The sequence below is a fragment of the Ranitomeya imitator genome, chromosome 4, assembly GCF_032444005.1.
Source record: "Ranitomeya imitator isolate aRanImi1 chromosome 4, aRanImi1.pri, whole genome shotgun sequence".
NCBI lineage: Eukaryota > Metazoa > Chordata > Amphibia > Anura > Dendrobatidae > Ranitomeya > Ranitomeya imitator.
In genome coordinates this window covers 2,337,754-2,364,076 of record NC_091285.1, presented here as the reverse complement: position 1 = coordinate 2,364,076, position 26,323 = coordinate 2,337,754, and the positions used below count along the sequence as shown (strand labels likewise).

The 26,323-nt window shown below is 49.4% G+C and overlaps 1 protein-coding gene across 6 annotated transcripts in view; it reads right to left on the bottom strand.

Annotated features, from left to right (window-relative positions):
- PLEKHA5 (pleckstrin homology domain containing A5) overlaps window positions 1-26,323 on the bottom strand; it is a 139,679-nt gene that overhangs the window by 58,161 nt on the left and 55,195 nt on the right. For 5 of the 6 annotated variants that reach the window (XM_069762759.1, XM_069762754.1, XM_069762755.1 and 2 more), the window contains 6 exons: window positions 25,288-25,392; window positions 24,950-25,022; window positions 23,281-23,381; window positions 22,888-23,003; window positions 4,819-5,295; window positions 4,167-4,641 (listed from right to left, as the gene is read on the bottom strand). In XM_069762759.1, coding sequence (XP_069618860.1) covers window positions 4,167-4,641; window positions 4,819-5,295; window positions 22,888-23,003; window positions 23,281-23,381; window positions 24,950-25,022; window positions 25,288-25,392 — 1,347 coding nt within the window. The other variant, XM_069762758.1, reaches the window with a different exon arrangement.

The following is a 26,323-nucleotide window of genomic DNA, read 5'->3' as shown; positions in this document are numbered from 1 at the left end:
TATGGACCAGACTGCGACAGATTCGGGGGGTTACGGGGCTGACTAAATTTACACCGATATGGTTTAATAATAATTTGGTTGAGTTTGCGGCCCTTGGAGTGCTGGCGGAGTGGAGGGCCAAAGGAATCCACTTGGTGGCTCAGATAGTTCAACAACGAGGATTAAAGTCCTTTTCGCAGCTGCAGGGGGAGTTTGGACTGAGACCGACTGGGGAGTATCAATATGCTCAGATGAAACATGCTTTTAAAGCTCAAAACAGGGGCGGTGGTGTTGAGATCCAAGAGGACATAGTTCTGGAATACGTGTGTGGGGAAGGGTCCACAAGGGGAGTCATTACCACCCTTTATAAGGACCTTCTACATGCATATTTGCTAGACTTCCCTTTAAAAGCGAGAGCGAAATGGGAAAGAGATTTAGGCCCAATGGAGGATGAAACCTGGGAGTCGGTGTTGGAGTCGGTTCCACGAGTGTCACTGAGCGAGCCGTATAGACTATCGCAGCTGTACATCTTGCACAGAGTCTATAAATCACCGGAAGTGTTGTGCAGAGCGGGGTTGCGTGCTGACTCTGAATGCCCGAGATGTAAGACTGGGAATGCAGGAATATACCACATGATGTGGACATGTCCAAGACTGGTTGCTTTCTGGTTGGTGGTAATGAGCCGTGTGGAAGGGGCGTATAAATGCAGAGTGCCGAGAGATCCGATAGTGTGTATACTGGGACATGTAGAGGAAATTAGAGTGGATAACATCTGGAAGATAGCAATAGCTAGGCTATTATACATGGCAAGGAAGGTAATAGCAAGGAGCTGGATCAAGGAGGAACCGCCTACAAGGGGAGAATTCCTGAATTATGTTAAACATGGTCTCAATCTGGAAAAGGGGGTCTATAAAAGACGTGGGAAAATAGAAACGTTTGACAAAATGTGGTCTCCGTGGCTCGAGCTGGGATGAGTAGTTATGGAAAATGGGAGAGTGAGAGCCTCTGAAAGGAAGAGAGTGCTAAAGAACAAGCGGACATAAGTGAGTCAAATGGCTCAAGGAACCATCAATACTGGTAACAAAAGTATAACTGGGAAGGAGCTGTCAGGGGAGGGGGAGGTTTGGGTATGGTTGGGATTGTTGGGGGTTTGGAAAATGTTAAAATTTTTGTAAAATACTGGACAGTGCATAAATTGTATTGTGCATGTTTGCTTTCAATAAAAAACTATTTAAACAAAAAAAAAAAGTCACCAATGACCTCTTAACCGCCAAGAGCAAGCGACACTACTCTGTCCTCCTCCTCCTGGACCTGTTGGCTGCCTTTGACACAGTGGACCATTCCCTATTATTACAGACCCTCTCATCCCTTGGCATCACAGACTTGGCCCTATCCTGGATCTCGTCATACCTAACAGACCGGACATTCAGCGTCTCCCACTCACACACCACCTCCTCACCTCGCCCTCTATCTGTCGGAGTCCCACAAGGTTCAGTCCTTGGGCCCTTGCTCTTCTCCATTTACACCTTTGGCCTGGGACAGCTCATAGAATCTCACAGTTTTCAGTATCACCTCTATGCTGATGACACACAGATCTACATCTCTGGACCAGATATCACCTCCCTACTAACCAGAATCCCTCAATGTCTGTCCGCTATTTCATCCTTCTTCTCCACCAATTTTCTGAAACTTAACATGGACAAAACAGAATTCATCATCTTTCCCTCATCTCACGTGACCCCCCCAACGAACCTATCCATTACAGTAAATGGCTGCCCACTCTCCCCAGTCCCACAAGCTCGCTGCCTCGGGGTAATCCTTGACGCTGATCTCTCCTTCAAACCACATATCCAAACCCTTTCCACTTCCTGCCGATATCAACTCAAAAATATTTCACGGATCCGTTCATTCTTCACCCAAGAATCTGCAAAAACCCTAGTCCATGCCCTCATCTCTCGCATTGACTACTGCAACCTCCTACTCTGTGGCCTCCCCTGTAACACTCTCGCACCCTTCTAATCTATTCTAAACTCTGCTGCCCCCGGAAGAAGGCACACGCAGCCGAAACGCGCGTAGGGGACCTGGCACCATCAGACCTGAGGTAATGTAGCTGGATTTGTGTTACTTATATTGCCACTTTAGAGACTCAGTATTGTGGGAATATTGCCAAACATGCCATCTGGCGTAATGATTTGTTATGACAAGGGAGATCTATATATGTGGCAGGAAGGACTATGGTTATAATATGTGCCTCAGGTCTATGGTGTTTTATACTGGTAGACATCACCATCATTGTTGTTTCTTACAATTGTACATCTAATAAAGTTTTGGTATCTCTTTGTACTTTGAGGTCTGATGTGTACATTTTTTTGTAGGTTTGTGCCCGACTAATCCACCTGTCCCCCCGCTATTCCCCGGCCTCTCCCCTCTGTCAATCCCTTCACTGGCTCCCCATTGCCCAGAGACTCCAGTACAAAACCCTAACCATGACATACAAAGCCATCCACAACCTGTCTCCTCCATACATCTGTGACCTCGTCTCCCGGTACTTTCCTGCACGCAACCTCCGATCCTCACAAGATCTCCTGCTCTACTCCCCTCTTATCTCCTCTTCCCACAATCGTATACAAGATTTCTCTCGCGTATCACCCCTACTCTGGAACTCTCTACCACAACACATCAGACTCTCGCCTACCATCGAAACCTTCAAAAAGAGCCTGAAGACCCACCTCTTCCAACAAGCCTACAACCTGCAGTAACCACCGATCGACCATGACCAGCTCTACCCTCACCCAGCCGTTGTAGATTGTGAGCCCTCGCGGGCAGGGTCCTCTCTCCTTTTGTATCCTCACCCATCCCTTGTAGATTGTGAGCCCTCGCGGGCAGGGTCCTCTCTCCTTTTGTATCCTCACCCATCCCTTGTAGATTGTGAGTCTTCGCGGGCAGAGTCCTCTCTCCTCCTGTATCCTCACCCATCCCTTGTAGATTGTGAGCCCTCGCGGGCAGGGTCCTCTCTCCTCCTGTATCCTCACCCATCCCTTGTAGATTGTGAGCCCTCGCGGGCAGGGTCCTCTCTCCTCCTGTATCCTCACCCATCCCTTGTAGATTGTGTGCCCTCGCGGGCAGGGTCCTCTCTCCTCCTGTATCCTCACCCATCCCTTGTAGATTGTGAGCCCTCGCGGGCAGGGTCCTCCATACAGCAGTGACATCACCGCTCCCCAGATATCAGTTATATTATACAGCAGTGACATCACCGCTCCCCAGATATCAGTTATATTATACAGCAGTGACATCACCGCTCCCCAGATATCAGTTATATTATACAGCGGTGACATCACCGCTCCCCAGATATCAGTTATATTATACAGCAGTGACATCACCGCTCCCCAGATATCAGTTATATTATACAGCAGTGACATCACCGCTCCCCAGATATCAGTTATATTATACAGCAGTGACATCACCGCTCTCCAGATATCAGTTATATTATACAGCAGTGACATCACCGCTCCCCAGATATCAGTTATATTATACAGCAGTGACATCACCGCTCCCCAGATATCAGTTATATTATACAGCAGTGACATCACCGCTCCCCAGATATCAGTTATATTATACAGCAGTGACATCACCGCTCCCCAGATATCAGTTATATTATACAGCAGTGACATCACCGCTCCCCAGATATCAGTTATATTATACAGCAGTGACATCACCGTTCTCTAGATATCAGTTATATTATACAGCAGTGACATCACCGCTCCCCACATATCCGTTATATCATACAGCAGTGACATCACCGCTCTCCAGATATCAGTTATATTATACAGCAGTGACATCACCGCTCCCCAGATATCAGTTATATCATACAGCAGTGACATCACCGCTCTCCAGATATCAGTTATATTATACAGCAGTGACATCACCGCTCTCCAGATATCAGTTATATTATACAGCAGTGACATCACCGCTCTCCAGATATCCGTTATATTATACAGCAGTGACATCACCGCTCCCCAGATATCAGTTATATTATACAGCAGTGACATCACCGCTCCCCAGATATCAGTTATATTATACAGCAGTGACATCACCGCTCCCCAGATATCAGTTATATCACACAGCTGGTATAGGTTATACGTAGGTCAGCCCCCCTGGCCAGCGCCACACACCGGAGTCGTTCTCACCTTACTGGACTGTGGCTTCGGCCTTCTCTCTATGGTCAGGTCGCCCCTCTGCACCGGGGAAGACACTTCGGAGCGGTAGGTCCGGTGGGGGGAGTACGTATGGTAACCAGAGATGGAGCCATGGGATGGTGACATTGGGATGGAGTGCAAGGTCTGGTCGGAAAGTTGAACCATGGTCTTGGGGCTGTTCAGAGACGAGTGCCGCCGCAGCGTGCACTGTTTATTGTAGAACTGTCTCTGCTGCCATTCATACAACTGCCACATGGTATCGTCCCGCACGGACCTCCGCTTCTCCTCTGCCGCGGGGGTCACTGGGATCAACGTCCGCTCATACAACATGCCTGTGGTGCTGCACACACTGTCTGGACGTGGCTTCAGGTTCCGTGGCAGCGTCTTGTATCCCTCAGGGTAACGTGGCACCACTGGAGCCCTGTAGCTGGGCATATTCCGGGGTAATGTCTGATAGGACATGACTCTGTGAAGAGAGAAAGTCATGGTAGGAGGTCACACACCAACTCTGGGGCAGGGGGCCACACCGACTCCGGGTGGGGGGAAGTCTCTGATACACCGACTCTGGGTGGGAAGTGAGGGAACACTGACTCCGGGGCGACAGACTCCAGGGTAGGGCTTTAGGGGACCCTCCGACACTCACCCGCCGGGGGCATCCTCCTCCGGGCTCTTCTCTCGCTGGCTCCGGATCCACTGCTCCAGCTGCAGCATGGAGTTGGTTCGCTGGATGACCCGGCTGGCCTCCCCCTGCACTGTCACAGAGACCTGCTGGACCCCCCTGGAGTCGGTCTCTGAGACGTGGCCCTGTCCATCTTGAATTCTGCTCTCAGGGCCATTGAGGTGGGCAGTCCGGCAATGCACGGCGCTGACCGCCAGGATGTCGTAGTTGGACACGCAGGACTGATGCCTGGCGCTGCTTATTTTGGTCAGCGGACGCTCCTGGCCGTCCTTCTGGAAACCGTACATCTCGGCCTCTCTTGTCACCTTCTCCTCCCCCCGGGAGAGAGTCAGCTCCCGATTTTTCTGATTGTTATTGGCCTCCGGTCGGATTAGCAGTCGGTGATTCGCCACGTGATTTATTTCTTGTGGAGGAGGATGATCCAGTCTGGTGACGTCCATTCTGGAGAGAAACAAGAAAAAGGATAATGAAAAGAGCTGAAAAATCACAGGAATCCCCCAACCCGGCCTCAACATCAAGCACCATGAGCCGCCAACCCGACCCCGCCTCAGCATCGCAGACCGCAAGCCGCCAACCCAGCCCCGCCACTGCCTCATCACCAAAAACCACAAACCACTAAACCGGCCTCACCTCAGCACCGGAGCCCCCGTGTCACGTACCCACTTCTCAGCACGTGACTTGGGGTTGTGCCTGCAAGGGTTAATTTATCTCCCCTCTTTCAGTCCAGCATTCAACCTCTGTTCTATGCTATAATGGGAGCATAAATCACACACAGACCCAGACCACACACCCGCTCATACACGCTGCCACCACTCACCGAACAGACGGGCGAGGAGTCCCGGAAATATGACAACTACAGTCTGCAAATCATAAGGCTCACACAGTTTAAGGCTATGGATTCTTTACAACATGCAAGGATCAACTTAAAGTTTTATGCTTTAATAGAAAAGGTACAGTGCTTACAATAAAGAAAAAAGGTATAAAAGTATGGTAATTGTTATTACCTCATAGTGTTTTGCATAATTGTATGTCTTTTTAGCCATACAAATATGCAAAACAGTATGAAAATAAAAGGGAGAAAACTGACAGAAATATCTAACTTTGTAGTTTGCTTTCTGCTCACTGAGGGGGGGGGGGGGTGGAGGGACGAATAAGGACTGGAACATATCAGCTTGGCTGCCCCTCAATCTGTGAACACACCCTTTGTGTATAGCTGTAATTTATAAAGTCACCCTGGAGAAGGACTTGGGGATCCTAGTTAATGATAAACTTACCTGGAGCAGCCAGTGCCAGGCAGCAGCTGCCAAGGCAAACAGGATCATGGGGTGCATTAAAAGAGGTCTGGATACACATGATGAGAGCATTATACTGCCTCTGTACAAATCCCTAGTTAGACCGCACATGGAGTACTGTGTCCAGTTTTGGGCACCGGTGCTCAGGAAGGATATAATGGAACTAGAGAGAGTACAAAGGAGGGCAACAAAATTAATAAAGGGGATGGGAGAACTACAATACCCAGATAGATTAGCGAAATTAGGATTATTTAGTCTAGAAAAAAGACGACTGAGGGGCGATCTAATAACCATGTATAAGTATATAAGGGGACAATACAAATATCTCGCTGAGGATCTGTTTATACCAAGGAAGGTGACGGGCACAAGGGGGCATTCTTTGCGTCTGGAGGAGAGAAGGTTTTTCCACCAACATAGAAGAGGATTCTTTACTGTTAGGGCAGTGAGAATCTGGAATTGCTTGCCTGAGGAGGTGGTGATGGCGAACTCAGTCGAGGGGTTCAAGAGAGGCCTGGATGTCTTCCTGGAGCAGAACAATATTGTATCATACAATTATTAGGTTCTGTAGAAGGACGTAGATCTGGGGATTTATTATGATGGAATATAGGCTGAACTGGATGGACAAATGTCTTTTTTCGGCCTTACTAACTATGTTACTATGTCTAATTTCTAGACCAGCCTCATGTTAAATATTTATAATCACTTGCTTGTGACTGGACCATGGTCACTCCATTAATTAATATATTATTTCCTCTTAAAATCTCTGTGTAAGTTTCTCACAGATATAGACTGTCAGACTGTGATTGACATCTCTCTTCAAAAGAGAAAGAAGGTGTGAAATGTTTCCCCTTCTTGGTTCTTAGCCAGACCCCCTGGCGAGATTGGAGACAGTAGACCGCTATCTCAGGATAACATATGCTGTGACCCCTGTAAGACCTGCAGTCACAGAACAGATTTTAAATTACTGCTAGTCATATTGCCGTAATATCAGACTCCATCTAAGCAATTTCCCGTTGTCCCCAACAACTCTGTTGAGCCAACTCAATGGGTAATGAATGATCTGTGATCACGGTGAAGTTGCGCCCATAGAGGTATGGTTGCAGCTTCTGCAGAGCCCACACAATTGCCAAACATTCCTTCTCAATTGTGGCATAAGCCACCTCTCTGGGCAGGAGTTTCCTTCTTAGGTACAGAATTGGGTGTTCTGTTATGATAAGGTAATTCAGTACCACAATGGACATAGAGGTCAGAGCACATACAGTGATCTGACAATAACCCAAAAACATAGAACGAGCTCTGAGACGTGGAAACTCTGCTGACCCTAATCCTCTCCAACCACACCAGAGGCAGCCGTGGATTGCGCCTAACGCTCCCTATGCAACTCGGCACAGCCTGAGAAACTAGCTAGCCTGAAGATAGAAAATAAGCCTACCTTGCCTCAGAGAAATACCCCAAAGGAAAAGGCAGCCCCCACATATAATGACTGAGTTAAGATGAAAAGACAAACGTAGAGATGAAATAGATTTAGCAAAGTGAGGCCCGACTTTCTGAACAGAGCGAGGATAGGAAAGGTAACTTTGCGGTCAACACAAAACCCTACAAAAACCACGCAAAGGGGGCAAAAAGACCCTCCGTACCGAACTAACGGCACGGAGGTACACCCTCTGCGTCCCAGAGCTACCAGCAAGCAGGAAAAAACAAATAGACAAGCTGGACAGAAAAAAACAGCAAACAAAATAGCAAAGCAGAACTTAGCTATGCAGAGCAGCAGGCCACAGGAACGATCCAGGAGGAAACAGGTCCAATACTAGAACATTGACTGGAGGCCAGGATCAAAGCACTAGGTGGAGTTAAATAGAGCAGCACCTAACGACTTCACCACATCACCTGAGGAAGGAAACTCAGAAGCCGCAGTACCACTTTCCTCCACCAACGGAAGCTCACAGAGAGAATCAGCCGAAGTACCACTTGTGACCACAGGAGGGAGCTCTGCCACAGAATTCACAACAGTGTTCCTCTCCTTGTTGGTTCAGCATCTCCTCTACCTGTTCCCTCATGTGTGCCTTCACCTCTGCTGACACGGTATGCAGACTGCCGTACTGGGGGATTAGTACCTGTGTCCACATGGTGAACTACTAAGTGTGTCCTCCCAGGCTCCCCTGTGAAGACTTCGGTGAACTCGCTGAGCGCCCCCATCAGCTCAGACCTCTGACTGTGGGATAGCTCAGGGTTAAACTCTGCTGACTCCAGGGACTCCATGTAGAGAGTCCCGGCCCCCACAGCCAGTAACAGATCAGCCTCCCCCTCTTCAGGCAGGCTACAGGCAGGTAAGACACAGGCCTCCCTGGCATGATGAGCCTTCAGCATATTTACATGAAACACTTTCTGACGCTTTGCATGCTCATCTAGGGTCACCACATAATTAACATCATTCAGCTGCTTATATACAGTATATGGTCCCTCCCATGTGGCCTGAAATTTATTCTGTAACATAGGGACCAACAGCCAAACCTTCTGTCCTTCCTCGTAGGCCCTTAGTCTGGCATTACGGTCGTACCAGACCTTCTGGTTGGTTTGGGCCTGGGTCACGTTCTCATGGGCCAGGTTGCTCAGTTTTTGCATTCTCTGAGCCGCAGTACATATTCGACCACAGACTCCAGTAGTGCTGGGGTCGTCCTCCCAACAGTCCTTAATCAAATCAAGTGGCCCCCTGACCCTCCTCCCATAGACCAGTTCAAAGGGGGAGAATCCAGTAGACGCCTGGGGTACCTCTCTCTAGGCAAACAGCAGATGGGGGAGGTACCGCTCCCAGTCTCTCCCTTCAGTCTCCACCAGCATTTTGAACATTTGCTTTAATGTTCCATTGAAGCGCTCGCAGAGTCCGTTGGTTTGTGGATGATAGGCGCTGGCCACAAGATGCTGTACTTGTATTCTTTCACAGAGGCTTTCCATCAGATCAGACATGAACAGGGTTACCTGATCGGTCAACATTTCCCTGGGGAAACCCACACGAGAACACAGTCAGTAAAGCATCCGCCACTTTGTCTGCTCGGATGGAGGACAGTGCCACAGCTTCCGGGTATCGTGGAGCATAGTCCACCACTGTGAGGATGTACTTTTTGCCAGAGCTGCTAGGGATTGCAAGTGGCCCTATGATATCCACAGCCCCTCGCTGGAAAGGTTCATCGATCACAGGCAGTGGTATCAATGGAGCTTTCTGTATATTCCCGGACTTCCCAACTCTCTGACAAACTACACATGATCGGCAGTAATTGGCAATATCTGTCCCCATCTTGGGCCAATAGAAGTTATGTGTCAGGCGAGCTTTAGTCTTTTGGATTCCAAGGTGTTCGGCCAAAGGAATTTCATGGGCAATCCTCAATAATTGTTCCCTAAATGGATAAGGGACGATCAGCCGCCGTTCATAGTCCCAAGATTCTGTAGTATCCGTGGGGATAGTCTCTGTATACAGTCTGAGCTGGACCCAGTATACTCTTTGCCAGAAGCAGCAGGGGGTTGGTCTGCAAGACATCTGAGCTCCTCCAGACTGACATCTGTCTGCAGGGCCTCCTGGAAGCTCTGACGGTCAGCCTGCAGGCCCCGGCCTAGTGTGACTGCCAGGCCCTGGTCTGAAGCGGAGTTTCCAGTGTCTGTTATCAGGGACCGTGGTGGGTCTGCCAGGTATGGAGGCTCTGGGACCACAGTATGTGCCTCCTGTTCTGGCAGTTCTGTCTGAGACTCATCCTCTAATCTCTGGGCCTGAGTCTGAGCCGCAGCCTGACTCCGGGTCACAGCTGCCACATAATTACAGTCCTGTGCATTGGGACATTTTCCCTCCTCGCACGGGATCTCAGGTGGGTCACTTTCTTCCACCTTCTCTGCATCATTCACTTGCAAGGGAGGAACATAGTGGGACACCATCCTCCCCAGGTCCGTGCCTAGCAACACATTGGTGGGAATAGCCTCTGATACTCCCACTTCTCTCAGTCCTTTCCCTGCTCCCCTGTCCAGATACACATGGGCCATGGGCACGGCTGACCCCTCCAATCCCGGTTATAGACATAGTCTTTCCTGGTATGATATCGGCAGGGGTTATCATGGCTGGACGCGCCAGGGTCACCTCTGCCCCAGTGTCTGAGACCAATGGTGACTTTATTGCCAACAGTGACAGATTGACAGTTTTCATTAGCCCTCGCATCAGAGCCGGCTACAAAGAGGACTGACGGTGGGGGCACAGTCGGCTTTGTGGTGGTAGTTGGGCGTTTCTCCCTATCAGGGCAGACAGCGCTAACATGTCCCACTTTGTTGCAGGAGAAGCACCGGCGTGCATCACCTAGAGAATGTCTATTCCCCGGGACACCATAGACGGTGGGCTTGGACAGCACTGGTGATCGGCTGGCAGAGGGAGAAAGGTCCCCGTTTGGCTTACCTCCCCTCCAGATGAATCCCGATGGCTTCCGCACCTCAGGCATCCTGTTAGCCACATAGTCCGCAATCCTTGCAGCCTGATCCGCAGTTTGTGGCTCCCGATCACACACAAATTGTCGTACATCCGTGGGGCACATGTGAAGAAATTGATCCTTGACCATAAGATCCGTTAAGTCCTCAAAACTGTTAACAGAAAGTCCCGTAACCCATTGGTGGAACGTGGTCCTCAAGGTGCTCACAACATCTGCATAGCTGTCAGTTGATCCACATTGTAGGTTCCGGAACTTTCTCCAATACACTTCTGGTGTTAGGTTGTATTTCCTGATCAGGGCCTCTTTTATGGCCTCATAGTTCCCATCTAGCTCTGGTGGGAGGCCAGCAAAAACTTCCAGGGCTTTGCCTCTCAACCCTGGGGTTAGATACTGGAGCCCACTGCTCACGGGGTAGATGGTACTGCCTGCAGGTTTCTTCAAATCCCCGAAGGAAAGTATCCAAGTCCGTATCCTTCTCCATCACAGGGAAGTTTTCTAGACGTGGTCTCCTTGGATTTATGTCCTGGCAGGAGGTTATCTGAGGATTGATACCAGTCTCGATTTGAGCCATCTGAAGCTGGAAAGCTCTCTCCTCCCGGCGTTCTGCAGCCTCTCTCTCAGCCTGTCGGTCCCGGCGTTCTGCAGCCTCTCTCTCAGCCTGTCGGTCCCGGCGTTCTGCAGCCTCTCTCTCAGCCTGTCGGTCCCGGCGTTCTGCAGCCTCTCTCTCAGCCTGTCGGTACTGTAGAATCAGCTGCATGCGCAGATTAGGATCACTTGTTCCCAGCCGTTGTAAGTCCATTTGCAAAGTACAGTCCATAGGCTCCTCGCACTGGCATTGCTGGCATTTCCATCAGGCATCTCCGGTGCAAGAGCTGGCATTGCTGGGTCTCTCTGAGGTGGGCTCTCTCCTTGCCCAGATGTTCCAGCACTTTGCTCTATGTCCTGCTCGACCAAGGCGCGTATCAGCAGCTCCTTGGATCTGTCGGCTGTCTCTACTCCTCTCTGCTCACAGAGGTCGGTCAGGGCTTCTTTGCTCGGCTTCTTGTACTGGGCTGCAATATTAATGAACAGCCTTTGCCAAATAAAAGACAGAAAAGAAAAACGGGGAGGGGAAACTGTTTACAAGTATATCTAAGTAAGCACCGAGGTGAACCTTGAAGAACTGGTGCACTCCTCGCAAGGATACCAATTCTTTAGTACAGGGAATAATTGCTTAACCCCTTCATGACCCAGCCTATTTTGACCTTAATGACCTGGCCATTTTTTGTAATTCTGACCACTGTCCCTTTATCAGGTAATAACTCAGGAACGCTTCAGCGGATCCTAGCGATTCTCAGATTGTTTTTTCGTGACAAATTGGCCTTCATGTTAGTAGTAAATTTAGTTCGATAATTTTTGCGTTTGTTTGTGAAAAAAATGGAAATTTGGCAAAAAAATTGAAAAATTAGCAATTTTCAAATTTTGAATTTTTATTCTGTTAAACCAGAGAGTTATGTGACACAAAATAGTTAATAAATAACATTACCCACATGTTTACTTTACATCAGCACAATTTTGGAAACAATTTTTTTTTTGCTAGGAAGTTATAAGGGTTAAAATTTGACCAGCGATTTCTCATTTTTACAACAAAATTTACAAAACCTTTTTTTTCTATTTTTTCAGTGACCACCTCACATTTGAAGTCACTTTGAGGGGTCTATATGGCTGAAAATACCCAAAAGTGACACCATTCTATAAACTGCACCACTCAAGATGCTCAAAACCACATTCAAGAAGTTTGTTAACCCTTCAGGTGCTTCACAGCAGCAGAAGCAATATGGAAGGAAAAAATGAACATTTAACTTTTAAGTCACAAAAATGATCTTTTAGCAACATTTTTTCCCCCCCAAGGGTAAAAGGAGAAACTGGACCCCAAACGTTATTGTACAATTTGTCCTGAGTACGCTGATACCTCATATGTGGGGGGGAACCACTGTTTGGGCGCACGACAGGGCTCTGAAAGGAAGGAGCGCCATTTGACTTTTTCAATGAAAAATTGGCTCCAATCGTTAGCGGACACCATGTCACGTTTGGAGAGCCCCTGTGTGCCTAAACATTGGAGCTCCCCCACAAGTGACCCCATTTTGGAAACTAGACCCCCCAAGGAGCTTATCTAGATGTGCGGTGACCACTTTAAACCCTCAAGGGCTTCACAGAAGTTTATAACGCAGAGCCGTGCAAATAAAAAATAATTTCTCTTTCCTCAAAAATCATTCTGTAGCCCGCAATTTTTTATTTTCCCAAGGGTAACAGGAGAAATTGGACTCCAAAAGCTGTTGTCCAGTTTGTCCTGAGTACGCGGATACCCCATATGTGGGGGTAAACCACTGTTTGGGCGCACGTCGGGGCTCAGAAGTGAAGTCGTGACGTTTTGGAATGCATACTCTGATGGAATGGTCTGCAGGCGTCATGTTACGTTTGCAGAGCCCCTGATGTGCCTAAACAGTAGAAACCCCCCACAAGTGACCCCATTTTGGAAACTAGACCCCCCAAGGAACTTATCTAGATTTGTGGTGAGAACTTTGAACCACCAAGTACTTCACTGAGTGTTATAACGCAGAGCCGTGAAAATAAAAAATTATTTTTCCCACAAAAATAATTTTTTAGCCCCCATTTTTTTATTTTCTCAAGGGTAACAGGAGAAATTAGACTGCCAAAGTTGTTATGCAATTTTTCATGAGTAAGGTTATGCCCCATATGTTTGGGTAAACCACTGTTTGGGCGCACATCGGGGCTCGGAAGTGAGGGAGCACCATTTGACTTTTTGAACGCAAGATTTGCTGCAATCAACGGTGGTGCCATATTGCGTTTGGAGACCCCTGATGTGCATAAACAGTGGAAACCCCTCAATTCTAAAGCCAACACTAACCCCCCCCACACCCCTAACCCCAACTCTAGCCATAACCCAATCACAACCCTAACCCCAACACACCCCTAACCACAACCCTAACCCCAACACACCCCTAACCACAACCCTAACCCCAACACATCCTTAACCCTAGTTCTAACCCTAACCCTAGTTCTAACCCTAACCCTAGTTCTAACCCTAACCCTAGTTCTAACCCTAACCCTAGTTCTCACCCTAACCCTAGTTCTCACCCTAACCCTAGTTCTCACCCTAACCCTAGTTCTCACCCTAACCCTAGTTCTAACCCTAACCCTAGTTCTAACCCTAACCCTAGTTCTAACCCTAACCCTAGTTCTAACCCTAACCCTAGTTCTCACCCTAACCCTAACCCTAGTTCTAACCCTAACCCTAGTTCTAACCCTAACCCTAGTTCTAACCCTAACCCTAGTGGAAAAATAAAAGTATATATATTTTCTTTATTTTATTACTATCCCTACCTATGGGGTGATAAAGTTGGGTTAATTACTATTTTTTCTATTTTAACCCCTTCAAGACCCAGCCTATTTTGACCTTAAAGACCTTGCCGTTTTTTGCAATTCTGACCAGTGTCCCTTTATGAGGTAATAACTCAGGAACGCTTCAACGGATCCTAGCGGTTCTGAGATTGTTTTTTCGTGACATATTGGGCTTCATGTTAGTGGTAAATTTAGGTCAATAAATTCTGCATTTATTTGTGATAAACACGGAAATTTGGCGAAAATTTTGAAAATTTCGCAATTTTCACATTTTGAATTTTTATTCTGTTAAACCAGAGAGATATGTGACACAAAATAGTTAATAAATAACATTTCCCACATGTTTACTTTACATCAGCACAATTTTGGAAACAAAATTTTTTTTTGTTAGGAAGTTATAAGGGTTAAAATTCGACCAGCGATTTGTCATTTTTACAACGAAATTTACAAAACCATTTTTTTTAGGGACCACCTCACATTTGAAGTCAGTTTGAGGGGTCTATATGGCTGAAAATACCCAAAAGTGACACCATTCTAAAAACTGCACCCCTCAAGGTACTCAAAACCACATTCAAGAAGTTTATTAACCCTTCAGGTGCTTCACAGCAGCAGAAGCAACATGGAAGGAAAAAATGAACATTTAACTTTTTAGTCACAAAAATTATCTTTTAGCAACAATTTTTTTATTTTCCCAATGGTAAAAGGAGAAACTGAACCACGAAAGTTGTTGTCCAATTTGTCCTGAGTACGCTGATACCTCATATGTGGGGGTAAACCACTGTTTTGGCGCACGGCAGGGCTTGGAAGGGAAGGAGCGCCATTTGACTTTTTGAATCAAAAATTGGCTCCACTCTTTAGCGGACACCATGTCACGTTTGGAGAGCCCCCGTGTGCCTAAAAATTGGAGCTCCCCCACAAGTGACCCCATTTTGGAAACTAGACGCCCCAAGGAACTTATCTAGATGCATAGTGAGCACTTTGAACCCCCAGGTGCTTCACAAATTGATCCGTAAAAATGAAAAAGTACTTTTTTTTCACAAAAAAATTCTTTTAGCCTCAATTTTTTCATTTTCACATGGGCAACAGGATAAAATGGATCCTAAAATGTGTTGGGCAATTTCTCCTGAGTACACCAATACCTCACATGTGGAGGTAAACCACTGTTTGGGCACATGGTAAGGCTCGGAAGGGAAGGAGCGCCATTTGACTTTTTGAATGAAAAATTATTTCCATCGTTAGCGGACACCATGTCGCGTTTGGATAGCTCCTGTGTGCCTAAACATTGGCGCTCCCCCACAAGTGACCCCATTTTGGAAACTAGACCCCCCAAGGAACTAATTTAGATGCCTAGTGAGCACTTTAAACCCTCAGGTGCTTCACAAATTGATCTGTAAAAATGAAAAAGTACTTTTTTTTCACAAAAAAATTCTTTTCGCCTCAATTTTTTCATTTTCACATGGGCAGTAGGATAAAATGGATCATAAAATTTGTTGGGCAATTTCTCCCGAGTACGCCGATACCTCATATGTGGGGGTAAACCACTGTTTGGGCACTCGGCAGGGCTCGGAAGAGAAGGCGCGCCATTTGACTTTTTGAATGGAAAATTAGCTCCAATTGTTAGCGGACACCATGTCGCGTTTGGAGAGCCCCTGTGTGCCTAAACATTGGAGCTCCCGCACAAGTGACCCCATTTTGGAAACTAGACCCCCCAAGGAACTTATCTAGATGCATATTGAGCACTTTAAACCCCCAGGTGCTTCACAGAAGTTTATAACGCAGAGCCATGAAAATAAAAAATAATTTTTCTTTCCTCAAAAATGATTTTTTAGCCTGGAATTTCCTATTTTGCCAAGGATAATAGGAGAAATTGGACCCCAAATATTGTTGTCCAGTTTGTCCTGAGTACGCTGATACCCCATATGTGGGGGTAAACCACTGTTTGGGCGCACGGCAGGGCTCGGAAGGGATGGCACGCCATTTGGCTTTTTAAATGGAAAATTAGCTCCAATCATTAGCGGACACCATGTCACGTTTGGAGAGCCCCTGTGTGCCTAAACATTGGAGATCCCCCAGAAATGACACCATTTTAGAAACTAGACCCCCAAAGGAACTAATCTAGATGTGTGGTGAGGACTTTGAACCCCCAAGTGCTTCACAGAAGTTTATAACGCAGAGCCATGAAAAAAAAAAAAAAAATTATTTTCTCAAAAATGATCTTTTAGCCTGCAATTTTTTATTTTCCCAAGGGTAACAGGAGAAATTTGACCCCAAAAGTTGTTGTCCAGTTTCTCCTGAGTACGCTGATACCCCATATGTGGGGGTAAATCACTGTTTGGGCACATGCCGGGGCTCGGAAGTGAAGTAGTGACGTTTTGAAATGCAGACTTTGATGGAATGCTCTGTGGGCGTCACGTTGCGTTTGCAGAGCCCCTGATGTGGCTTAACAGTAGAAACCCCCCACAAGTGACCCCATTTTGGAAACTAGACCCCCAAAGGAACTTATCTAGATGTGTGGTGAGCACTTTGAACCCCCAAGTGCTTCATAGAAGTTTATAATGCAGAGCCGTGAAAATAATAAATACGTTTTCTTTCCTCAAAAATAATTATTTAGCCCAGAGTTTTTTATTTTTCCCAAGGGTAACAGGAGAAATTTGACCCCAATATTTGTTGTCCAGTTTCTCCTGAGTACGGTGATACCCCATATGTGGGGGTAAACTACTGTTTGGGCACATGCCGGGGCTTGGAATTGAAGTAGTGACGTTTTGAAATGCAGACTTTGATGGAATGCTCTGCGGGCGTCACGTTGCGTTTGCAGAGCCCCTGATGTGCCTAAACAGTAGAAACCCCCCACAAGTGACCCCATTTTGGAAACTAGACCCTGAAAGGAACTTATCTAGATGTGTGGTGAGCACTTTGAACCCCCAAGTGCTTCATAGAAGTTTATAATGCAGAGCCGTGAAAATAATAAATACGTTTTCTTTCCTCAAAAATAATTATTTAGCCCAGAATTTTTTATTTTCCCAAGGGTTACAGGAGAAATTGGACCCCAAAAGTTGTTGTCCAGTTTCTCCTGAGTACGCTGATACCCCATATGTGGGGGTAAACCACTGTTTGGGCACACGTCGGGGCTCAGAAGGGAAGTAGTGACTTTTGAAATGCAGACTTTGATGGAATGGTCTGCGGGTGTCACGTTGCGTTTGCAGAGCCCCTGGTGTGCCTAAACAGTAGAAACCCCCCACAAGTGACCCCATTTTAGAAACTAGACCCCCCAAGGAACTTATCTAGATATGTGGTGAGCACTTTGAACCCCCAAGTGCTTCACAGACGTTTACAACACAGATCCGTGAAAATAAAAAATCATTTTTCTTTCCTCAAAAATTATGTTTTAGCAAGCATTTTTTTAGATTCACAAGGGTAACAGGAGAAATTGGACCCCAGTAATTGTTGCGCAGTTTGTCCTGAGTATGCTGGTACCCCATATGTGGGGGTAAACCACTGTTTGGGCACACGTCAGGGCTCGGAAGTGAGGGAGCACCATTTGACTTTTTGAATACGAGATTGGCTGGAATCAATGGTGGCGCCATGTTGCGTTTGGAGACCCCTGATGTGCCTAAACAGTGGTAACCCCTCAATTCTAACTCCAACACTAACCCCAACACACCCCTAACCCTAATCCCAACTGTAGCCATAATCCTAATCACAACCCTAACCCCAACACACCCCTAACCACAACACTAATTCCAACCCTAACCCTAAGGCTATGTGCCCACGTTGCGGATTCGTGTGAGATATTTCCGCACCATTTTTGAAAAATCTGCGGGTAAAAGGCACTGTGTTTTACCTGCGGATTTTCCGCGGATTTCCAGTGTTTTTTGTGCGGATTTCACCTGCGGATTCCTATTGAGGAACAGGTGTAAAACGCTGCGGAATCCGCACAAAGAATTCACATGCTGCGGAAAATACAACGCAGCGTTCCCGCGCGGTATTTTCCGCATCACGGGCACAGCGGATTTGGTTTTTCATATGTTTACATGGTACTGTAAACCTGATGGAACACTGCTGCGAATCCGCAGCCAAATCCGCACCGTGTGCACATAGCCTAATTCTAAAGGTATGTGCACACGCTGCGGAAAACGCTGCGGATCCGCAGCAGTTTCCCATGAGTGTACAGTTCAATGTAAACCTATGGGAAACAAAAATCGCTGTACACATGCTGCGGAAAAACTGCACGGAAACGCAGCGGTTTACATTCCGCAGCATGTCACTTCTTTGTGCGGATTCCGCAGCGGTTTTACAACTGCTCCAATAGAAAATCGCAATTGTAAAACCGCAGTGAAATGCGCAGAAAAAAACGCGGTAAATCCGCCATAAATCCGCAGCGGTTTAGCACTGCGGATTTATCAAATCCGCAGCGGAAAAATCCGCAGAGGACCAGAATACGTGTGCACATTCCTAACCCTAACCCTACCCCTAACCCTACCCCTAACCCTAGCCCTAACCCTAACCCTACCCCTAACCCTACCCCTAACCCTAACCCTATTCTAACATTAGTGGAAAAAAAAAAATTTCTTTATTTTTTTATTGTCCCTACCTATGGGGGTGACAAAGGGGGGGGGTCATTTATTATTTTTTTTATTTTGATCACTGAGATAGGTTATATCTCAGTGATCAAAATGCACTTTGGAACGAATCTGCCGGCCGGCAGATTCGGCGGGCGCACTGCACATGCGCCCGCCATTTTGGAAGATGGCGGCGCCCGGGAGAAGACGGACGGGACCACGGCTGGATCGGTAAGTATGATAGGGTGGGGGGGGACCACGGGGGGGGGGATCGGAGCACGGGGGGGGGAATCGGAGCGCGGGAGGGGTGGAACGGAGCGCGGGGGGCGTGGAACGGAGCACGGGGGGGCTGGAATGGAGCACGGGGGGGTGGAACGGAGCACGGGGGGGGGTGGATCGGAGTGCAGGGGGGGTGATTGGAGCACGGGGGGGTGATTGGAGCACGGGGGGAGCGGACACGAGCACGGGGGGGAGCGGAGCACAGGGCGGAGGGGAGCCGGAGCAGTGTACCGGCCAGATCGGGGGGGTGGGGGGGCGATCGGAGGGGTGGGGTGGGGGCACACTAGTATTTCCAGCCATGGCCGATGATATTTCAGCATCGGCCATGGCTGGATTGTAATATTTCACCCGTTATAATGGGTGAAATATTACAAATCGCTCTGATTGGCAGTTTCACTTTCAACAGCCAATCAGAGCGATCGTAGCCACGAGGGGGTGAAGCCACCCCCCCTGGGCTAAACTACCACTCCCCCTGTCCCTGCAGATCGGGTGAAATGGGAGTTAACCCTTTCACCCGATCTGCAGGGACGCGATCTTTCCATGATGCCGCATAGGCGTCATGGGTCGGATTGGCACCGACTTTCATGACGCCTACGTGGCGTCAAAGGTCGGGAAGGGGTTAATCACTGTGATATGTTCTATCACAGTGATCAAAATGTACCTGTAAAGAATCTGCCGGCCGACTCGGCGGACGCACTGCACACGCGCCCGCCATTTTGGAAGATGGGCGCCCATGCAGAAGATGGATTGACACCGGATGTTGGTAAGTATGGGGGGTTGGGATCGGAGCACGGGAGGAGCGGACAGGAGGACAGAGGGGAGCAGAAGACAGGAAGGAGGGGGGGGAGATCTGTGGCGGTGGCAGATCGTGGGCTCCAGCCATGGCCAATGGAAATTGCAGCATCGGCCAATTTTCGTTAGTGAAATATTACGATTGCTCTGATTGAAAGTGAAACAGTCACTTTCAACAACCAATCAGAGCGATCGCAGTCACGGGAGGGGCAAAGCCACCCCCCAGGGCTGAAGTACCACTTTCCCTGTCTCTGCAGGTCAGGTGAAATTACAGTTAACCCTTTCACCCGATCTGCAGGAACGCGATCATTCTGTGACACAGCATATGCATCACAGGTTGGATTGGCACAGACTTTTAGGACGCATACACTGTCACAGGTTAGGAAGGGGTTAAACCATGCACGAATGCTCTAATTGAAATCATTCTATCCCACCGCTCTGCCACCAATATGCCACGTACCCGCTTCTCAGCACGTGACTGGGGGCTGCACCTGCAAGGGTTAATCTAGCTCCTCTCACTCAGTTCAGCATTTAAACTCTGTCTTATGCTGTAATGGGAGCATAAATCACACACTGACCCAGGCCACACACCCGCTCATACACGCTGCCACCACAGCACAGGCCCTTGGGTACACCCTGCTATATACAGCACAGCTCCTTCGGTACACCCCCTTATACACAGCACATCACCCTGGAGACATGGGAGGTCACTGGATGTTTTCGTCCGCTGGCCGGAGACCGCATGGACCAGGGATCATCCCACTGAACGCCTGCTCTTTCCAGTGGGCAGAATACCATTCAGAAAGGGTAACAGTGTGGAAGTACTTTACTGAACCACAAAAAAGGCAGATAACACGTAGAAAGTCCCAGCACAATACCCAAGATGGTGCAAATCAGAGTCTCACCCTTCCGCTGACCCGTTGGGATAAAGCCAGCTGTTACGTCAGAGCTCCCAGGGTCGGTTGCTCCACCTGTGGTACACACACACACAGAGGAGGTAACAATGTCAAGTGTAGGAAGATGACAGGCCACTCGGGTACAAGAGCCAGTTGACCGGAGGGTCACAACCTGGCTTCATCTTCCAGTGCCGATTATCCCACCTGTGGTATACACAGAGATGAGGTAACAATGACAAGCGTAGGAAGAAGACAGTCCACTTGGGGGTAACGGCCAGTTGACCGAAGGGTCACAACCTGGCTACATCTTCCAGGGTCAATTACCGCACCTGTGGCACGCACACAGAGAGGAGGTAACGACAAGAGTAGGAAGATTGCAGTCCATTCAGATAGAAAGCCAGGTGACCGGAGGGTCACAACCTGGATTCTCCAAACGTCAATGGAGCACCTCTGTATTTTTCCAGCCGGGGCCGTGGTCCCTTCAGCTGGCATCTTGTAGAAAGAAAAATCTTTGTTCCTCTTGATGGAGCCATGTTGTCCTGGCTGTGATTTGGTAAAGTATCTCTCTGATTCCATAAAGATAGAAAATCCCTTTTTATACTCATATCTGTGGCTCAGATCATCATCAGCAGGTCAGGGGGGAGATGGGACGAGTTTAACTCTCATCGTTTGACTATTTAATCAATTTGCATAGTTTTTCCTCCTCTGTTATGCAAGTCAACAAACTAGCTTTCCTGGTACAATGTATAAACAACATATTAAACATCTATTGCTCAACTACCCTGTGTCCCTGTCATCCAAGGTAATAACTCAATATGCTGCAACAAACATCAATGTTAAAGGGTCATATGAACAGTGGCCTGTGTTTGAGCATCCAAAGAAAAACACAAATTCAAAAGTCAACAAATTTAAAAGTCTATGCCTCCACATCTACTAAAATTAGATGTCTGGATAATTAATATCACATGCGGTGTTGCCACATACCTCCCTCATCTTAATTAGCCAGACATAATAGGCTTACAATCATCCTTCTCCACTTATCGGGGACAGTCCACCAGCATGTCTAAGCACAGACACTAATGTAAAAGGTCTCACCTTCATGAGAAGTTTGTATCATCCAGTTTCCTCAAAGCATATTCCATGTCTTCCTTGTGAATTAACTCCACAATCACCATGCCATCCTTGTGCACATCAGCATGCATAAGGACAGACATCTCCAGCTTCGCTCATATAAGCTCTGAAATGAGGACTGGCTCCAGGCATGGGGCCCTGTAGATGATCGTTGGCCATGCATACAAGGTGCCCACAAGTATAAGAGCGGCTTGAATTGGGTAAATCAATGGTCCTGTTTGTAAACAGTTGTCCTGGTGGGGTTTCTGTTGGTTAGCTTGACAGTCCTGCTCAAATGACGTTAGGAAGATGACAGTCCACTGAGGTATAAGGCCAGGTGACCGGTGGGTCCAAATCCTGACATATCCATGGTTGAGTGATGATCAATGGAGCAGATCAGCATTCTTTCAGCCAGGGCCATAGTCCCCCAAGATGGCATCCTGTAAAATGTCAAATCCGTGTCCCTCGTGATATCTCACTTATATTATTCACAACTGTTGTCCCTCAAGCCATCATCCAGAGGTCAAGACGAAGATGTGATGAGATTAACAAGCATTGTTTGAGTATTTAATCAATTTGCATGGCTCGTCTTTTGTGGTTTTGCAGGTCACCAAACTAGCTGGCCTGGACAATGTGCATCTATTGTTCAATTAACGTGCATCTCTGTCATCCAGGATAACAGCACAATATGTTACAACAAACGTCAACTTAAAAGTCAATATTACAGGATTATATGAACAATAGTCTGTTTTCTTGAGGAACAAAACAACAAACACAAATTTAAAAGTCAACATATAGAAAGTCTACTCCTCCTGGCTTACTGAGAATAGACTTCTGGATGATTAAGACAAAATGCTGTGTCGTCACACCACCTATATACAGTACAGTTTTTTTTTTTTGAGGGGAAAAATGCATTCAGCTCTGCTAATACTGGCAGGCAATAAAACTCAGCATTCCAATCTGATCATTTTCTTGAAGGGCGGGGGAGGAGGGCTGTGGAAATTCACAAAGCGAAAGAGGGGCTGTATGTGGCATTTGGTCCTACAGAAACCATTGGTGGGTGGAGTAACAGAACAGCTCTGATTGTATCCCCAGAACAATGGAAACTAATTCATATTTTCCTGAGAACACCCAATACATAACAGCACAGTCCCCTGGGTACACCCCCCATACATACAGCACAGCTCCCTGGCTACACACCCCATATACAACGCAGCCCCCTGGGTACACCCCGTACACGCACCGTCTCACAGGCTCGGCGTGCACCAGGGATGCTCCGGTCATCGCTCTCATCCACAGCTCCATCTCCTTTATGGTGTCACAGTAGAAGTAATACGTCCGCATGTTGGAGTGCGCCGCCTGGTGGACACAAAGAGTCATCTGTGGGGAAGAAGAGCGTCCGTCAGTGGATGCCAGAGGGCAAGATATGTAGGTGTTATATTGTGAAGCCCCGAGGTGCGGCTGATGTGGGGCCCCTGAGATGCACATCTTACCAGGATAAAGGTGTTGATCTTCCTCCTCAGATGTGGTGGCACATCGATGCCAAGGAGAGAAGAGACAGAACATGAGACATCGTCAGACAAGGACTACTACCCCCATTATCAGAGCAGAGGCCCGGCGGCCGAGGAGCGTTCACCTTGAAGGCGTGTGCACGGTTAATGTGATCATCTGCCGTCACTGATGATATCTGAAAGCTCGGAAGTAAGATGCTGCCCAGGACGCCCTCCTCCTTGTCATCTGCAGAGAGAGAGAGAAGTCACCGGCAGCCCTCGCCATCACCCCGGGTTGTCTCGTCCCTCATGTATCCTGTCACCCCGGCTTGTCTCACCCCTATCGTGTCCCGTCACCCCGGCATGTCTCACCCCATCGTGTCCTGTCACCCCGGCTTGTCTCAATCCTATCGTGTCCCGTCACCTTGGCTTGTCTCACCCCATCGTGTCCTGTCACCCTGGCTCGTCTCACCCCTATCGTGTTCTGTCACCCTGGCATGTCTCACCCCTATCATGTTCTGTCACCATGGCTTGTCTCACCCCTATCGTATCCAATCACCCCGGGTTGTCTCACCCCTATCATGTTCTGTCACCCTGGCTCGTCTCACCCCTATCATGTCCCGTCACCCCGGCTTGTCTCACCCCTATCGTGTCCCGTCACCCCGGCTTGTCTCACTCCTATCGTGTCCCGTCACCTTGGCTTGTCTCACCCCTATCGTATCCAATCACCCCGGCTTGTCTCACCCCTATCATGTTCTGTCACCCTGGCTCGTCTCACCCCTATCGTATCCAGTTACCCTGGCTCGTCTCACCCCTATCATGTCCCGTCACCCCGGCTTGTCTCACCCCTATCGTGTCCCGTCACCCCGGCTTGTCTCACCCCTATCGTGTCCCGTCACCCCGGCTTGTCTCACTCCTATCGTGTCCCGTCACCTTGGCTTGTCTCACCCCTATCGTGTCCCGTCACCCTGGCTCGTCTCACCCCTATCATGTTCTGTCACCCTGGCTTGTCTCACCCCTATCATGTCCCGTCACCCCGGAATGTCTCACCCCTATCGTATCCAGTTACCCTGGCTCGTCTCACCCCTATCGTATCCAGTTACCCTGGCTCGTCTCACCCCTATCATGTCCCGTCACCCCGGCTTGTCTCACCCCTATCGTGTCCCGTCACCCCGGCTTGTCTCACTCCTATCGTGTCCCGTCACCTTGGCTTGTCTCACCCCTATCATGTTCTGTCACCCTGGCTTGTCTCACCCCTATCGTGTTCCGTCACCCCGGCTCGTCAAACCCCTATCGTGTCCCGTCACGTCACACCCCTATATCATGTCCCATCACCCAGGCTCATCCCACCCCTATCGTGTCCCGTCACCTCGGCTCATTCTCGCCCCTATCATGTCCCATTCTGACCTGTATCGTGTCCTGTCACCCCGGCTCGTCTCACCCCTATCGTGTCCAGTCACCCTGGCTTGTCTCACCCCTTTTGTGTCCAGTCACCCTGGCTTGTCTACTCCCTGTTGTGTCCAGTCACCCCGGCTCATCTCACCCCTATCGTGTCGTCACCCCAGCTCGTTTCACCCCTTCCATGTCCCATTCTCACCCGTATCGTGTCTCGTCACCCCAGCTTGTCTCACCCCTATCATGTCACATCACATCTCATCCCTATTGTGTCCCGTCACACCCACTCGTCTCTTTAGAATCTGCTGACTTCTCACTCAGAAGGCCAGCATGCACAAATCCGCTGGAGTCAGAAGACCACCAGTGAGCGTGGCCCGTGCCTGGTCAGTACGGGGTGGAGCGTGGGGGTCAGTGGCTCACCTCGGTAGTAGAAGAGACACAGGTCGCACAGCACAAACCAGCGTTTCTTCCATAACTTCATCCCCGAATTCGCCTGCAAAAAACATGAACTGGAGCTGAGAGAAGCGGGCGAGAAGCACTGTAAGTCCCAGCTTCTCAATCACATGTACTGGGGCCAGGTAGTGAAGGGGTCAAAGAGTCACGCCCCTTGTCTAGTGTCACAGACACATCGCGGGAACGTCATCACTGTAGACGCTGCTGGATTAACTCCCTCACAGCACCAGAACCTGAGAGTGCAGCAAGGGTCCGGAGCCCGGGGGGCCCTCCACCTACATACAGCAAACAGCAGGGGGACGCACCTTCTTATACAGCCAGCCGCGCATCGACACCGGGGCGTTCGGGTTCCTCTTTATGGAGTTTGATCTCTTCCCAAAGTTGTGCACCTTGCCAGAGGATCTGGAGGGCTGTGGAGGAGAGAGACCCTCAATGGCAACCACCCACGTTACACAGTAACCCCAGATGATTCACGGCCTGGCCGGAGGGCAAGGGGGCCGGGCTGGGGTACACGGCCTTGCCGGAGGGAGAGGGGGCCAGCCGGGGGACAGGACACGGCCTGGCCGGAGGGAGAGGTGGCCAGCCCAGGGGACACACTGACTGGACGGAGGGTGAGGGGACCAGCCGGAGTACAGGACACGGCCTGGCCGGAGGGAGAGAAGGCCAGCCAGGGGGTTGGACCGCCTGGCCGGAGGGAGAGGGGGCCAACCCGGGGGACACACTGCCTGGACGGAGGGTGAGGGGACCAGCCTGGGGGACAGACTGCCTGGACGGAAGGAGAGGGGGCCGGCCGGGGGGGCGGGGGGGAAACGGCCTGGCCTGAAGAGAGGGGGCCAGCCCGGGGGACACATCGCCTGGACGGAGGGTGAGGGGACCAGCCGGGGGACAGGACACGGCCTGGCCGAAGGGAGAGAAGGCCAGCCGGGGGTGGGGGTGGGTGGGTGGGAGAACGGCCTGGCCGGAGGGAGAGGGGGCCAGCCCGGGGGACACACTGCCTGGACGGAGGGTGAAGGGGCCAGCCCGGGGGACACACTGCCTGGACGGAGGGTGAGGGGGCCAGCCAGGGGGACACACTGCCTGGACGGAGGGTGAGGGGGCCAGCCTGGGGGACACACTGCCTGGCCAGAGGGTGAGGGCACCAGCCTGGGGGACACACTGCCTGGACAGAGGGCGAGGGGGCCGGCCTGGGGGACACACTGCCTGGACGGAGGGTGAGGGGACCAGCCCGTGGGACAGACTGCCTGGACAGAGGGAGAGGGGGCCAGCCTGGGGGACACACTGCCTGGCCAGAGGGTGAGGGCACCAGCCTGGGGGACACACTGTCTGGACAGAGGGCGAGGG